Below are 17,237 nucleotides of genomic sequence, written 5' to 3'. Positions count from 1 at the left end.
AACTTTAAGACAAAAGAGATGATTTCAGCTTTCCAATTGTGAACTTTCCATTTCTAAGTAGCAATATTCCAGCAGCACCTGCATACGGGGTATATATCTCCCAATTGATACTATATTCCCGTGCTTGCATTTCCTATGATTTTCTTGATAGAGGGTTGCTGCTCACAAGGAAGTTATTAATCCAAGAGTTCCAAATGGTGAAGTTGAAATCATCCCTTCGTAAATTTTACGGACGCCATCACGAGTTGGTTGACCGTTACGGAATAATCGTTTCACAAATGATATCGGATATGTTCCTTACGTCGTAACTACAATCCCCTTCCCTTTCATGAATGTGACCTACCGAATTAGACTATTTAGCGGATTTGTTATCACATAAGCAACACGACGAGTGCCACATGTGGAGCAGGATCTGCTTATCCGTCCGGAGCACCTGAGATCACCCCTAGTTTTTGGTGGGGTTCGTGTTGTTTATTCTTTAGTTTTCTATGTTGTGTCATGTGTACTATTGTTTGTCTGTTTGTCCTTTTTATTTTTAGTCATGGCGTTGTCAGTTTATTTTAGATTTATGAGTTTGACTGTCCTACTGGTATCTTTCGTCCCTCTTTAATAAGTTTATCGATAATCTTGATTGTTTAAGATGTTTCTCTTCTACCAATTGTTTCCTGTCAGAAAGGAAATGGATCCATTTGTTGGTTTTTCGTCTGATGGAGATGTAAAACCCAGTTTGAAAGTCAGTACAAGTGAAGCTGTTACTTGCTTCATGGAAAGTCTTACAGAAATTCATAACTAAATGGTCAGTTTGTTTCTTTGTATCGATGTTAATTGTAATTTCAATGATACATTCAATCAGATGTTTTCGCTGGATATGCTCCTGAATACATTTGGTAGAGGATAAAGTATATCGTGTTTGTCATCATGGTTTATCATGAGCTTGTTAAAAATAAACTCGTCATAATATCAGGATTGAAATTTTGTATAGTGTACCTAAGCTGTTTTTTTGTTAAAACATTCAGGAATATTTTATTCTTCAACTTCGTACTTTTGTTATTCGCGCGTCACCGATGAGTCTTTTAAAGACAAAACACACGTCTGATGTATAAAATTTAAATCCTGGTATCTATGATGAGTTTGTTTCCCATTATTTACAACAAATACAAGTCAGTGAACTGGGTGGTAGTTTACAGTGCCCCTTCTTTAATATTTTACTTATATTGATATCTTTCATATACTTGGTAATTCATCGATTTTATAAAGCAGATAGCTGTTCAGATAAGAGCAATATATCGCAATCTCTTTCAGTTTATCTCTTGTAGTCAACACTTCGGTGTTGACATTGAATATCAATTATGTGGTCATTTTTATAAATTTCCTGTTTACAAAACTTAGAATTGTTAAAAAAAACTAAGGATTTTCTTATCCCAGGCATAGATTACCTTTGACGTATTTGGCACAACTTTTTGGAATTTTGAATCCTCAATGCTCTACAACTTGTTTGGATTTATAAATATTTCAATATGAGCGTCACTGATGAGTCTTATGTAGACGAAACGCGCATCTGACGTACTAAATTATAATCCTGGTACCTTTGATAACTATAAACCAATTTAATGAAAGAGATATTATAAATGCATCATTCGGATCCGTATCTCGTTTCCCGCTAATCAACGTCACGTGACTGTTCAGCATTACATTGAACTAGCCACTCTTGCAGATATGTAAGTTTAAAAAAACCGGTTCTGAACTGGTACCAGTTCGAGCTTAACTGTTTTATGATATAGAAATCGTTAATTTTGACTCCCCTGAAACCAGGGGGTGATGCGAATAAGACCCAACGTATTTGGGGATCATGGCCCTCGTTCTCTTTAATAGTTAACCTTGAGGAACTTGGGCATCCATTGCTACCGATGATACATAGACTTGTCAGTTAAATCAATTATATCGGAATTATGTTATCATGTCAGATCTCGTCATTCAAAGTGAACTGTGGCCGTTATATCCACGTAAATTGTTTGTTTGTTATGTTTTGCCTTAAACTTGATTCTTTAATTGATTTATAAATTATTTATACATTTCTCTGTGCTGAGTGTTCATGTGTTAGTTTGATCTTTATTCCTGTAACGTAATACAAAATTAATCCTGGTATCTATGATGAATTTATTTACAACCACTAGAATTTTAATTCCCCGATGGTATCTCCGGCCCAATAGTCAGCACTTCTGGGATGATATGAATTATCATTGATATAGTCATATTTATAAATTAACTGTTTACAAAACTTTTGAATTTTGAAATACTGTAGCTTTGCTACCTCATGAATAGATAACCTTAGCTGTATTTGGCAAAACTTTTAGGAATTTTGGTCATCAATGCACTTCAACTTTGTCCTATTATTTGGCCTTTTTAGCTTTTTTGGATTCGAGCGTCACTGATGAGTCTTTTGTAGACGAAACGCGCGTCTGGCGTAAATACAAAATTAATCCTGGTATCTATGATGAGTTTATTGTTAATTTAGCAATGTTTTTTTTTACATTCCTAGTAGTATATAAGAGGGAGGTTTGTGTAGCTTTAAAACAAGGCTTAATCAACCATTTATCCTTAAAATGTCCAATATCAAGTCAGGAATATGTCAGTTGTTTTCAAATAGTCCGTTTCTATGTATGTTGGAGTTTTTGTTGCAGTTCAATGGTTCGTTCTGTTAATTCCTCTTATAGTTGATGTGTTTGCCTCTGTTTTAGTTTGTATCCCTGATTTGTTTTCCTTAACCGATTTTGTTTTTTTTTTGAACAGCGGTATACTACTGTTGCCTTTATTTATCCATTACCCTTAGTGTTATGGTGTCTGTATCAGCATCATTGCAAGGGTTCAGATTTGGTGGTTATGTTATTCTATATCAATTTTAATGAAGGGTAGAAATTGTTTGCCGTGTTACAATGGTTTTTAAATTTAATAAATGTGAAATTTGCTTTATGATAATTGAAACAGTTTATTTCGTATGTTTTCCTTTTCGCTCTACAGGAAAATGATTACATAGATATGCATTGTGGTCATGCAGGATATGGTTAAATATCAAAATAACTAAAACCAAGTATACATATACAATTAAAAATATGTTTATTCAAAATATTTATGGAAACATCAGGTATGTAGCGATAATATTAGTATTAACATCTGTATTCACAATGGCATTTTTTTACCCAGATGATGTCCAACAGATAGTCCGACTTCTTTATTCTTTTGCTCCTCCACATAATTGTCAGAAATGACAAACCACTTTTGTGCATCAAAGTTAGAAAGCGATGGGAACATTATTGGTTCTTCTGTTAGAATGTTCTTTAGGCGAGTTCCCCAAGCATTTAGCATTTCTTCTCTCTGTTTGTCATCGGCATGTGTTGGTGAAAATGAACACTGAGGCTTCAGAACATCAAATCCACAAAATCGAAGTGTGCAATACTGAAAAATACAAAATAGTATTAGTCATCAAAGATACCAGGATTATAATATAGTACGCCAGATGCGCGTTTCGTCTACATATGACTCATCAGTGACATCCAGATCTAAATAGTTATAAAGCCAAACAAGTACAAAGTTGAAGAGCATTGAGGACCCAAAATTCCAAACAGTTGTGCCAAATACGGATAAGGTAATCTATTCCTGGTATTAGCTAGTTTTCATACATAAAGATGTGTGATTTCGCTATGATTATAACAGTAAGCCGACGAGTAAGCGAGTCATGATGGGTCAGAATCTTAATCCGATTGTTTAATCAAAATTTAAATGTAAAAATGTTAAAATGTAGTTCTTTTTTTTTTATCCACAATGATAACTTCGAATCCTTTCTGAACCAAAAGTGTAATATAAAACAGATATTTTTTTAATTGAAATTAGTGACACCAATTTGTTATTTCTAATTTAGAATTTTATCCTAAAAACTAAACTAAATTTCATTCCAAATATGGTATTACACAAAAAACATTTTTCCGTTGTCTATCCAAGTTCTTGGATATAAGATAAACTAGACGTAAAAGTATCATCATACTATAAATATACACATACGGTGTAGCTATTGTTCTTGTTGCCTTAAGAAATGTGTCATATCTTTATGCCAAACTACGAGCGTCTTCTCATTTGAACTCTAAAGCAGTAGGCTGCTCGTAACCAAGAAAGTAACGCCATGTTTATAGTTCCCATTAACAACAGAAAGAATTAGTTCTATTATCAGTAAAAACCAAACGTGAAGGCACTGTGACGGATGAGTTAACTAACTGGGTCTAAATCACTGACAGGCACAGATAATTCTTAACGCGTTTATATTTTATTTCTGTCGTTATTATAGTTGATGTGTTTCCCTCGGTTAAAGTTTGTAACCCGGATTTGTTTTCTCTAAATCGATTTATGACTTTTGAACATCGGTATACTACTGTTGCCTTTATTTATAATGTTAGATGAGTTCTGAGGCAATTCAAAGAGTACAAATGCCTTCAAAAATGATGCAAATTTTGAAACTATCGGTTGATTTCTAATGTTAGATGAGTTCTGAGGCAATTCAAAGAGTACAAATGCCTTCAAAAATGATGCAAATTTCGAAACTATCGGTTGATTTATTACATTGAAAAGTGTCTCTTAAGTACCACTTCTTATTCAAACGGTTCCATAATGAAATTTCGCTGTATAATGGATATTAATGTGAAAATGGTTTTCTCATTTACTCAATTCTTCCTGTAAATATCAGAATCAAATTCTATAGGCATAGATAATGTTCCTTTTATTATCCTAAACAAATTCGACCAAGTATGAAAACAAGTTTTGCTTCACTCCATTCTTCAAATATGATATCTAAATGACATTAGTTAAAGTTAAGAGTATACCCTAGCTTCAAAATGATTAACACATGTATATATTACATCATCAATTGAACCCTTTCAAACTGGCGGTTTAAAGTGACGGTGAAACTTGCTATTCAACTGGTTTTGTGATTTAGTTTAAACATATTTATTTATAGTGGATTGGGAAACAAGTAATTGCAACTTATATAAATCCCTTTTCACTTTGCAGGTGGTGCCTTGTAGCAGCATTAGCCTGCTCTTTTTCAAAATCTCAAAGGGTGTCTTTTACGTGCAAGAGATATGGCTCTCTCTTAACATGGGTCAGCCATTTATCGTCCGCTTCTGACGGGCTGTCATCGTTTATCAAGACTATACTCGCAAATGGTGTTAAGGGAGAGCCGAAAAAACAGTCCCTGAAATTTTCACCTCGGAACAAGGATCGAATCAGGAACCTTTGTGTTAGTAGTTAGATGCACAAACTTCTACACCACGGCTCTCCTTTGTAATTAGAAATTTGTTATTTGAAAAAAATAGATATCTGTAAAGGAGCTTTAAATAATGTCCCAGCGCAAAATTATTGCCTATTTTACTACTTTTACATTTTTTTTATTCCTCATCTCTGTAAAAATTTATACCTAGATACCATCTACTATTAAACCAAAGGTTCAAAATGGCGAAGTTGAAATCACCCCTTCGTTAATTTTATGGACGCCATCACGAGTTGGTTGACCGTTATGGAATAACGTTTTCACAGATGATATCAGATATGTTCCTTAACTACAATCCCCTTCCCTTTTTATGAATATGACCTACCGACTTAGACTATTTACCGGGTTTGTAATAGCATGAGCAACATGATTGGTGCCACATGTGAGGCAGGATCTGCTTTCCTTTTCGGAGCAACTGAGATAACCCCCAGTTTTTTGGTGGGGTTCGTGTTGCTCAGTTTTTAGTTTTCTATGTTGTTTCTTGTGTACTAATATTTGTATGTTTATCTTTTTCATTTTTAGCCTTGAAGTTGTCAGTGTATATTCTATCTATGAGTTTGACTGCCTCTCTGGTGTCTTTTGCCTATCTTTCACATCTATTATATACCTTAAAACTAACAAGTATTCACCTGAATAGGCCAAAGAATCACATTTAGGTCTCCTAGCAAACCATTAGGTGTAAACATTCCACCTGGACATCCTGTTGTAAATGACAAAACAGCTTTCTTTCCCTACAATGATTTATATGCATCACATATACAATAATTGTTGGTTATTAACTTTTTCATAAATAAGACCTGGATGGTATTGATACTATACAGGTAATGTTTTTTGGGGAAAAAGGAACAAGAAACGTTACAAACATAAAGATGATTTTCAGAACGAAAACCCTGAAGATAATAAGAAGGAAATTGCTAATTTCTAATTTTTTAAGTGAAATATCATTTCTTTCGCACCCGTCTCTTTTGTGCATCACAACTCGTTCAGTAGGCACGTGTCTGTAGTGGCGTTGTTAATTTCAATGAGCATGACATCATCTTGTCCCATCTCACGAGCATGTAATTCAGTGGTCCTTGGTCGTTATTATTCATATTTCTTGTTCGATTAGTAAATATTTCGTTAGAATTGTAGTTTATTTTTTATTTCAGGATCTTAGATCCACAGTATAAATTTTGCTCATTGTTCAAATCCGTACCGTGACCCATAGTAGCTTACATTTACGTAATCTTTTATATATTGGATAGTTGTCTTATTGCATTCATACCATCTTTTCATGTTTAAATTAGTTGTTACGGAAGGATAGGCAGTATTTACCTCGCTTTCATAGTAAAATAGGCATATGTCTTTCTGTATCTATCTATAATAATCATACTGAAATAGAAATACCCACTGATGTATTTAACAATTACCTTGATAAGTCCTTCATCTAACATGTTTGGAAAGCTGAATGCAAAATCTTTGATGAGAACACGTTCAAACCATCCCTTAAGAATAGCTGGGACTGAGGCCCATTGCATTGGAAATTGGAAAATAACCAAGTCAGCCAATTTTAACTTTTGTATTTCTTGTTTGACATCTAAGCACAAACTGTCTTTTTTATAGGCTGCGCCGACTTCATTTGGATAATTGAAATGTTTTGGATCCTCGAGTTCGCCTGAAATGAATAAGTGAATCAATGATAAAATGGTTCATGTATTTGATATTCTGTAACAGTTATCGAAGTTATAAATGATGGTAAAATTTAACCTGACTGTGATCTTGATTTTTTTATCCTTTGATTAACATCACTTTACAGTTATCATCAAACAAAAATGTTTTTTTTTTATAAACAAAATACAAAAAGTAAAATCACAAAAATACTGAAATCTGCGGAAAATTCAAAACGAAAAGTCCCTAATCAAATGGGTCCGTGTATCACTTATCAATTCAAAGTTTTAAAAAGTTTTGAAATTTTAGATTTTTAGAATTTTGATCAAAGTTTTAAAATATCAAAATTTGCGTAACATACAATTAACTATTGAATTATTAAAACGCAACGAGGACTCGGAATGATAATTAAAAGCATAGACTATAGAAATATACAAAATCCTAAATGTGAAATTTGAACGAACAATTGTCGTGTCATATTATATACATGTAATTATATGTATTTATTAGTTTGTTTATTATGATTGTAAATGCTTTCTTCTTGTCATTTGTATTAATATACTAGTATGCATGTTTAGTTTATTTCATATACAATTTATATATATAGTCTAAGTTGATTCATATGACCATAAAGTTTGAATTGAATTGAATAGACGTATTAAATGTTAAGACATGGTAAATATAAATATGTTAAATGGCAAAACATACATTATACTAGACAGTGTGTAACAAGTGTGAAACACACATGTATGAAGTTAAATCGATATCCAGCTGATTATTATTGAAGAGCTGATATTAAAGAGTGTTTGGAGTGCTTCAATCAATACATATGTGATAAATGAAACTGTACAAATGGTCTTTTTTATTAGTTACAGTCATTTACAGATTCAGAAACAGAGTTTTTGATGGCAAAAGGAATCTAGATGAAACGATAATTCATGGAAACATCTTAAATGCAATAGTTCCAATGTTTTACTTTTATTACTATTAATTTTAAATGAAACGAAAAAAAAAGTCAAGCAAGCTTAAATCAACCTGTATACGAAATACAACTTTTTATGCGAAAATTATCCAATCTAACGAAAACGTTTTATTAATGGTTATTTTCCGGGTTTTAATGATACTTTTGCTTTTCAATCATTACGTCAGGGTTGGTTTTTTTTGGGGGGGGGGGGGGGGGGGTATTAAATAGATTCATTGATTTGTATTTTGAATTGAGTGAATTGTCTTGAAACAAATTTAAAATTGAATATTCTTTGATTCAGTACTGATTTTTATTGCATACGTTCTGCCATATACCTTTTGTTACTTCGTGAGTCGGGGTTGAATAAAACCCCAAAAACACAATATCAAACTAACTGAACTGATACTATCATTCAAAACAAATAAAACTGTGTTGAGATGACGAGCAGGAAAAAAAGTACCAATGTGTTGATCAATCACTGTATAACCCTTGCATGTATGTTACTCAATAAGATATGCACATTTTTTTTGAACAATCTCAATGTGATAAATTTACATGTCTTATTGAGTAACATAAACGAATGAGAGTGATATTATTGAAAGTGAAATGTAAAATTACTCTGTACTCACCTATAATATCTGTTTTTGAAATCACTGGTTGAAAATGTTGTGCGTAAAGATCGGACACTAAAACATTATATCTCTGGGCTTGAAGAGTTTTAACAGCTGTGTCGCGAAGTGCTGAATTAAACGATTTTGGCTCGGGATGAGCATAAACAATCAAAGCTGTTTTCTTGTTCATCTTTTCGCTTCAGGAGAACTATTGGTACATATGCCTACACTGATCGATTTTCATGTCAACGTAATTTTCACACCTGTATAATGCCGGGTGAGGTATTTAATAAATATTTCTCTCATATAACTCAATTTTTATGTTAATTACACCTTATGTAAGAATCCTGGGTTTTGATTGGTTGATAGCCAAATTTTTTTCAATGTGGGCCAAACCGGCTTCCGTATAAAACAATTATTACTTATTTCTACCTAAGCTTAGTCTTGCGGGCATTGAAATCAGCATGTAGTATCGTATTCATTTTCCTACGAATGAGGCCTTTATTATGGGGTACCAGTTATACAATTTACGCTTTTTTAAGCTAACGTATACATTAAAAGGGATATTGCAATTTTTTCCCTATTCCGTCAAAATGATGGGTTCAAAATGAAGCCTTGCTATATTGTCTTGTCAACCAAGTTGATACATCTGACATGAGTCACCGATTAGTACGGATATGGAGATATGTGTATATGGTTTTTAATGAGACAACCTTCCATCTTCCTGGTGTGTTTACATTTTCTTTAACATTTGATATTTTCGTATACAGCTTAATATTTTTTTTGTTGGAGAATCGTGATTTATATGTATAAATATATCTAATAATTAATTAAATTAGAGTTACTGTGATTCATGATCAACTGTAAACACGGTGGGTAAGGTTGTCCTGCGAGAAAACGTTCTGTGCTGGTGATTCGGTTCTGACTGGTGCTGGTGATCATTGAAAAAATGTAAACAAAGAAGAAAATGATGATTTTTGACGTTTTCTCCCATAAAAAATGGAAGGAAACGGTTGAGATTTTTCAATTTTGATTCTTATGGCGTTTATAGGCATTTTTACCATTCAAAAGTTGACCCTTTAAACTGTTTAATTAAGCGTAACACAAAAGTGCTCATTTCCAGAAAATCTTAAACTGAAAAAATAAAACAAAAATGCTCATGGAGTCCGCTTTCAATACCCAAATCCACACGACAAAATTATTTTGTGAAAAACCAGTGCAATCTAGTAAAATTTAGCATTTTCTTATATTATTCATGTCTTGATACTGTGCTGGTGGGTCCTGTCATTGTGCTGGTGGGTCCTGATATGGTGATGGTGATTTTGGGTAAAAAGTTTGTCATATTTGAAACAAATGTTACAAAATCAATAAAGTGGGCTGATAATTGTATTCAATCGGATCTGTGACTCCTTTTTATACTTTTGTGCATCCATTATAAGCGTTTTCAAATAATCGTAACTTATATTACATAAATGGGCAACATATTCCGTCCAATATCAGATGAAAATTTATCTAATTAGAATAGTTTTATTTAAGATACTAAATGCCCTTGAATTGGTGATTCTCTACATAATATGTTAACCTTAACAGTTTTAAAAGGTGATTAAAGTAAAGCGACATTAATAAGAGGGGGACTTATATTGGCATTAAGGTTTGACTGGTTTATTTCAGTTAAATATACGAGGTAAGACGATCTAAGTATACGTACTGGTACCTCCAATTTCTTCCTTAATAAATACACTGTCTCCAATAAATTTCGACTGGATAAAACAAAAACCGACCTAGACTTGCTCTTCATACATGACTCATAAAAACTAACTAGAATGAAACAAGATGTGAACAATTGCATTCAAAGTATGACCTGCAACAATGAGCAAAAACCATAACGAATACTAGCTATAAAGATGTAAACGATAAAAAGTGAATAATTTCGGCTGATTTTAACTACAACTTTGAACAAAAACAAATATGAGAGAAAGCGACCATCGACAACCACTTGTTTAGAGCACTTTTGACAGGACTTAACATATAACAAAGAAGATGTGACATAATTGCCAATGGGACAACTCTCCACAAAAGACCAAAATGACACAGAAATTTTAAAACAACTATAGGTAACTGTACGGCCTTCAACAATGAACAAAGCTTATACCGCATAGTTATTAATATGTTAGTTTGCGCTCAACACACACCTTCTACCAAATCCTCCTCCTTTCCTCCTTCATTTCATCAGTCGTGTAACAACACAACAATTTATCACATAAAATAATAAAATTAAGACACACATTATTGAACAACGAATACTCGCAGCTAGTGAAAGCTAGTTCAAAGCTGCATTTTCAACTAATAGATAAAGCAGGTTCTCTTAGATAAAAATTTCATTCGTACCGATCATAAAAGGAGTAGGTCCGGTAAGGACTCATTTTGGCCTCAAATTTCAGATTCATCTGACGAAAGATTTTGCCCACTTTTTAAAGACTATTTCACTTGATTTAATTAGTATAAGTGAAAGATTTTAACTGATTTAGTCATTAAAAACGATCCGATTCAAGCTCAAATATGAAAAATCTCTCAAATATGCCAAAAAACGTCACTTTTGAGATGGTTTTTGTCAAAAATGAAAGTGGCCGCATCCGTGTTCATCCACAACCTTTATATATGTTATGTATTATCATAAAATACAACTTACATTTCAATATTAAGGATGAACACGAATGCGGCAACTTTCGTTTTACAAGGAAACCGTCTAAAATTTAACTAAAATGATAGAATTTTGAAGATTTCAGTAATTTAGCATGACTTAATGGTGCTACAACCCGATATATGTGCATTGTATTGTCAAAAACAGCCCATATTTATGTAGCAGAAGCATTCAACTGTCCAATAAATAACTAAAAGTTTACATTTTAACAATTTTGTAAAGCTGTTATATTTTGGGGCCAAAAAGGGGTCTTACCGGACCTACTCCTTTCGAAAAATTAAGTTTACATGTTAATGTTTGATAAAGCAATACTTTAAAAGTGTGCAGTGAATCTTGTGCTCACAACAGTTATTGTCATGACTAATATGTATAAATCGGCATTTTGAAGATACCAAGAAGTGTTTTACATTTCAATTTAATGATCATGAAGGGATGGAGATTGGATGGAGGTTAACATAGGATAAGAAGAAATTGATAGTATTTTTTGGCGAAAGACTTTAAACCTTCGTTGCATTAAATTCTAAATAGTTCGGTACGAATGAAAATTTTATCTAAGAGAACTTGCTTTATCTATTAGTTGAAAGGTGTCAGTATTCACCTCAAAAACTAACAAAACTTTTGAATAAACCTTTGATAAAAGTAAAGTATCTGCAGTATTGTACAAATTTGTCAGAGAAACAATATTCAAGATGCTTAGATAACATTGAATTTATTATCTAAACTCATCTAAGAAGTGTTCAGGCTCACCTGATTGTTTGCCTTGATCAACTTTGTTTGTGTCTGATTCTTACAAAACATGTTAAATCCCCAAAACATTTTAGCGCCCGGCCCAAGTCAGGGGACTCTTGGCTTTGTAAGTCTTGTATGGGATTTTTTTTTTATATTTTAGTTCATTAATATATTGATAACCGATAACAGCTTTTAAATCATCTTCTATGAGAAAATAGAAAACAGTAAATTAAAACATTATGGGTCATTTTTTTTCAAAATAAAAGTAAACAGATTCACAACAATGTCAATTTTAAGAAAACAGATAACAGCTAATTAGTCAATTACAGTTAAACATCAATGATCTTGAATATTTGCCACTTTTGACTAAAATATAACGGCACAGAACCAGGACATTGGAGCACATGCAGAACCAGGACCGTTTTTCTAATCACCAGCACGGCGTCAGGACAGTTTCGTTTGGCGAACTTGCACGACTTTTGCAATAAAGCATTTGTAATATTCTTTGCATGGTATGATGTATCAGAGAAAAAAAATAAGCAACAAGCCGTTCTGATACAATGTAAACAAACCCACCAGCACAGAATCAGGACCCACCAGCACCCGTCAGGACCGAATCACCAGCACAGTACGTTCTCTCGCAGGATAACCTTATACCCACCGTGTGTAAAGTTCTTCATTTCTCGTAAAACAAATGTAAAGTTTAAATGTTTCTTTTCCAACTGATTTGATATTGACGAATGGCCATCGCATTTTTTTTAAGTACAAGAGAAACTAGTGACATTAGAAATGTCATTAAAGTACAAGATTTTGGTTTAGTGGGACACACTAATGACGTGACTAATCTGCATAAAATGCAGTAAAATCCCTATGCTATACAAAATTTCAAAGTGAAAGAAGAGGAAAAAGTAAAAAAAGTGATATCAATTATTATACTCAGATGCTGAAAAACGTATCCCTTCTTTCCAAAAGGCGTGTTTGTTATTAAGTAAGTATTTTTTTTACAGTGGTACAAAATCTGCATACAATTTACCATGATGGTAACAGGAGCTCTGTAAATCTCTTAAATCGACTTAAATTTTAAACGCAAATAACAACCATAAGCACACAGTACAAAGTACAGCCCACATATGTATAAAACAATTGCATAACATGACAGACAAAAACGTATCAAAGCAAGCAAACACATCTTACGAAAGAGTTGACAAAGAGACAAAAAAACATAAAGCAAAAAACTGAACTCCAAGTTAAATTCAAAAGGATGAAATCCATAAAAACTGACATAATCAAAACAACCAAATGGATGGAAAACAAGTCCTATTCCTGACTTGGTACAGGCATTTCCCGGAAAAAAGCAGGGTTTAATCTGGTTTTATAGTTAGCTCAACCTCTCACTTACATGATAGTTTTGTTATATTAACACATTTTGATGAGCAAATCAAAAAGACGTTATAGGTCAAAGTTACAATAATTTGGACCTAGCAGCTGAAACTGTGTTACTATACATCACATACATACAACACTACTGTCGAAACAAACACACATATATAAATCTAACAAAGACGCCAACAAAAACGTTTTTGTAGTTTATAGTAAATTTGATATAGACAGCGACCAAAAAAGATTGTGTACTTTATAGTACACACTTTATCGTCAATGTTCAAATTAAGTAAAATATAAAGACGTTGGTAAACAATATGAAAACAACAGTGTAAAAACTCTTGCTTCCGAATCGCTCATCTTCACCTACAATGTACCTGCACTAGGAACGGCCAAATAAAAGCCCAAACCCGTTTAATAACTTGATGGATTTAATCACATTGAAAAACATTCAGTATCACCTTAATACACGAAATACACGATGGTTTTAAAGTATAGGATCTAGGTGTTGACGTTGTTTGGCATCTTTTAAAATAACGTGTTATAGTATTCTTTTATTTGTCTTTATAGATATCACTTTTTCTGTTTAGTGTGTTTTGATGGTATCCGTTTGACTTGGTTCTGTGCTTGCACATTCCGTCACCGTGTTACTGTTCTATGATAATTTTTGTATTCTTGTCGTTCGTGCTTTTTTTTATATCCTTTGCCTACATGGATTATTGTGTTTCTGTGTTATATATGACGTTGCTCTGTACTTATACAGCCCGTCATTGTGTTATTTTATATGATTTCCTGTGTATTCTTGTCTTTTATTTTTGCTAATATGATTTGTCTATATGCCTTTTAGTGTTCTTTGGTACATATGACGTGGCTCTGTACTTATACAACCCGTCATTGTGTTATTGTTCCATGTTAATTTTGTATTCCTGTCCTTCATTTTTGTTATCAAGGTTTGTCTTTATGGTTTTTGTGTTTCTATGTTACATGTGACGTAACTCTGTACTTGACATCCCGTCATTGTGTGAATATTCTATGATAATTATTGTATTCTTGTCATTCATTTTTTCTAACATGATTTGACTGTACGACCTTTTTTTCTCTTTGTTACATGTGACGTGGCTCTATACTTATACATCCCGTAATTGTGTTATTGTGGCATTGTAAATGTTTGTTTACATAATTATTTGTTTATTTTTATAGTGATTAGGATGAATCGATAGCACAATTTTGACGGCTGTACCCTACTTTTTATTTTTAACATTTTTACCTTTTTAATATGTCTGTTTTGTTTACATATCGTTTTCAATATAATGGAATTTTGTGCGACTATCATATAAGTTAGAGGTTAAGCTAGCTATAACACATAAGAAAAAGCTGTACCAAGTCAGGAATATGACAGTTGTTGTCCATTCGTTTGCTGTGTTTTATCATTTAATTTTGACATTTGATTAGGGACTATCCGTTTTGGATTTTAAATAGAAACCGTCCTGTTTTATCTGTGGAGTAGACACTGCATATTTATCTATCATTATATCTTGGTATGCTACTTTCCGATGAACATTTCGAAACAAAATTAAACCAAATCTAATTAAAATATTGATCTCTGATTACGTTATACTATATATGAATTAGATTGAATTAAACCGCAAGAACAAGCGTTTATATTAATTTACAATAACTATAACAACACAGTAAGTGTTCGTTTGTGTTGTAACAGTTATTTACTTTTCTACATTGGCTAGAGGTATAGGGGGAGGGTTAAGATCTCACAAACATGTTTAACCCCGCCGCATTTTTGCGCCTGACCAAGTCAGGAGCCTCTGGTCTTTGTTAGTCTTGTATTATTTTAATTTTAGTTTCTTGTGTACAATTTGGAAATTAGTATGGCGTTCATTATCACTGAACTAGTATATATTTGTTTAGGGGCCAGCTGAAGGACGCCTCCGGGTGCTGGAATTTCTCGCTACATTGAAGACCTGTTGGTGAACTTCTGCTGTTGTTTTTTTCTATGGTCGGGTTGTTGCCTCTTTGGCACATTCCCAATTTCCATTCTCAATTTTATTGTAAATTAATTTAGTCGCTCGTTCTTGCGGTTCAATTTTGTTTGTGTTGCGCTCGCTACAAAGCTGCCGTGTTAGGGATGACATCAATAGATCGATGTAGGATAAAAAAACTTAAATCAAATAGTTTGGGGGTGGGGGTCAACATTGCTTCAAGTATTGTTAATCTAAAATCGATTTTACATATATCCCTATTGGTCAATCAATTTTTCCCAAATTAAGTTAAGAGGGGGGGGGGGGGGGGGGGGGGGGGGGTCAGTGAAAACACTATGTGAATTAAGTTTTTTTTATCCTTCATCGATCTTTTGATGTCGTCCCTTAGTGCACAGTATCATAGATTTGATATGGCGAATAAGTTATAAATGGTAATTTATGATAGTTTCTTTTTTCAAAACAATTAATAATATGTCTGCTTTTTTTTTATATATATAATATGTTCGAAGTGTGTTGGCAAAAGTTCAGATTAAAATCAATGGTCACTCAAAGTAGCTTAACCCAATGATCACATTTGGTAGTGCATTTATTTAAGTTGATTGATTGATTGTTAGATACTCAACGTCCAGTGGCAAATATTTCATGCATGTTCATGACAATAACAAATTAAAACATTGCAAACAATATGTAGGTCCTGTGATAGAGGCCATCCGGAATGAAGATCGGGGTATTTGGATTGTCACTTGCATACTGGATAGGAAATGAAGCCTTGCAACAGACCACCTACGGACCCCACAAAGAGTTGTTGCAATGGTTCATGACGACACTCTCTTTACACGAGACTTCGGAATTAAACGTACCAGAGAGAACGTGGCTGTGTACTTGTATATCCACCAATCCAAGGGGACGTTACACTTCGGCAAGCTAAAGACTTTTACTACCGGTCTGAAAAAGACCTAAGTGATCATATTTCTAATCTCCAGTCACTTTAGGGGCAATTTAAATTGAAGGCAATGGTGTTTGTATGTGTTGTTATATATTATGAATTTCTACGGCTTGTAATTTTTAGCCTAGGCATGTATTTTGTTTAAATGCCTTAACATTAGAGAGCCCAACAGTGACTGTCTTACTTCAAGGTTTAATTACTGAGTCCAAAGAAGGGCCATATTTTGGAATGGATATTGTCATAAGCATAATGATACAAGTCACAGTGGTTATTTTTTACAAAAAGAATAATATCGTTGATAAAAATGTTTAATAAGACTGGACCTAGTATAGAACCCTGTGGTACACCTTTATTTATATCAAGCATTTCATTAATGCTTAACGTTTGACCAATTTTGACACATTGTTTTCTATGAGTCAGATAGCCATTGAATACATTTATATTAGATTCACTTAAACCATTGTGTTTCAGCACAGTAAGTATTAAGTCATGAGGCAAGCAATCAAAAGCTTATCCACCAATATTGCTGCCAGGTATATATCATTGTATAGGGCCTTTCCAGTCTTCGATTGATAATTATGTTTAATAAAGTCGACTTTATTTAATAAAGTCAAAACCTAATCTAAATTACAGGGAAAAAATGAATTAAAAACCTTGAAATGACGCCAAAGTCTCACTGGCTGTCTAAAAACAAACAATTCAATTGAAGGAGCACACTCACGTGCTTGTAACTATTCTTTGCAAAAATAATGTTTTATGAAGTGAGTCTAGAAAAAACTTGAGTAGACAAAGACAATTTACAAATCAGTCATTGGGTTTATTTCTTTAGTTTTAGCAGTGTAGAAATACGTGGAGCTTTTTCGAAACATTTATTTCATTTATTTAAGTTTTTCTGATTATGACAATTCTTGACAATTTTTTATGATTGCTTCATTGATTATCAATACCTGG

The 17,237-nt window shown here is 33.1% G+C and overlaps 1 protein-coding gene across 1 annotated transcript; it reads right to left on the bottom strand.

The window, feature by feature from the left end:
- Positions 1 to 3,097: 3,097 nt before the first annotated feature.
- On the bottom strand, positions 3,098 to 8,864 carry LOC143060132 (NAD(P)H dehydrogenase [quinone] 1-like). The gene is made up of 4 exons (XM_076233541.1): positions 8,555 to 8,864; positions 6,724 to 6,968; positions 5,944 to 6,045; positions 3,098 to 3,453 (listed from the first exon to the last, which is right to left on the bottom strand). The coding sequence occupies exons 1-4, from the start codon at positions 8,724 to 8,726 to the stop codon at positions 3,178 to 3,180; spliced, it is 795 nt and encodes a 264-aa protein (XP_076089656.1). The 5' UTR covers positions 8,727 to 8,864; the 3' UTR covers positions 3,098 to 3,177.
- Positions 8,865 to 17,237: the final 8,373 nt, after the last annotated feature.

This window comes from Mytilus galloprovincialis, unplaced genomic scaffold, assembly GCF_965363235.1.
Source record: "Mytilus galloprovincialis unplaced genomic scaffold, xbMytGall1.hap1.1 HAP1_SCAFFOLD_75, whole genome shotgun sequence".
Lineage (NCBI taxonomy): Eukaryota > Metazoa > Mollusca > Bivalvia > Mytilida > Mytilidae > Mytilus > Mytilus galloprovincialis.
Note: the sequence above shows the minus strand (reverse complement) of the source record. Positions and strands in the feature narration are given on the sequence as shown.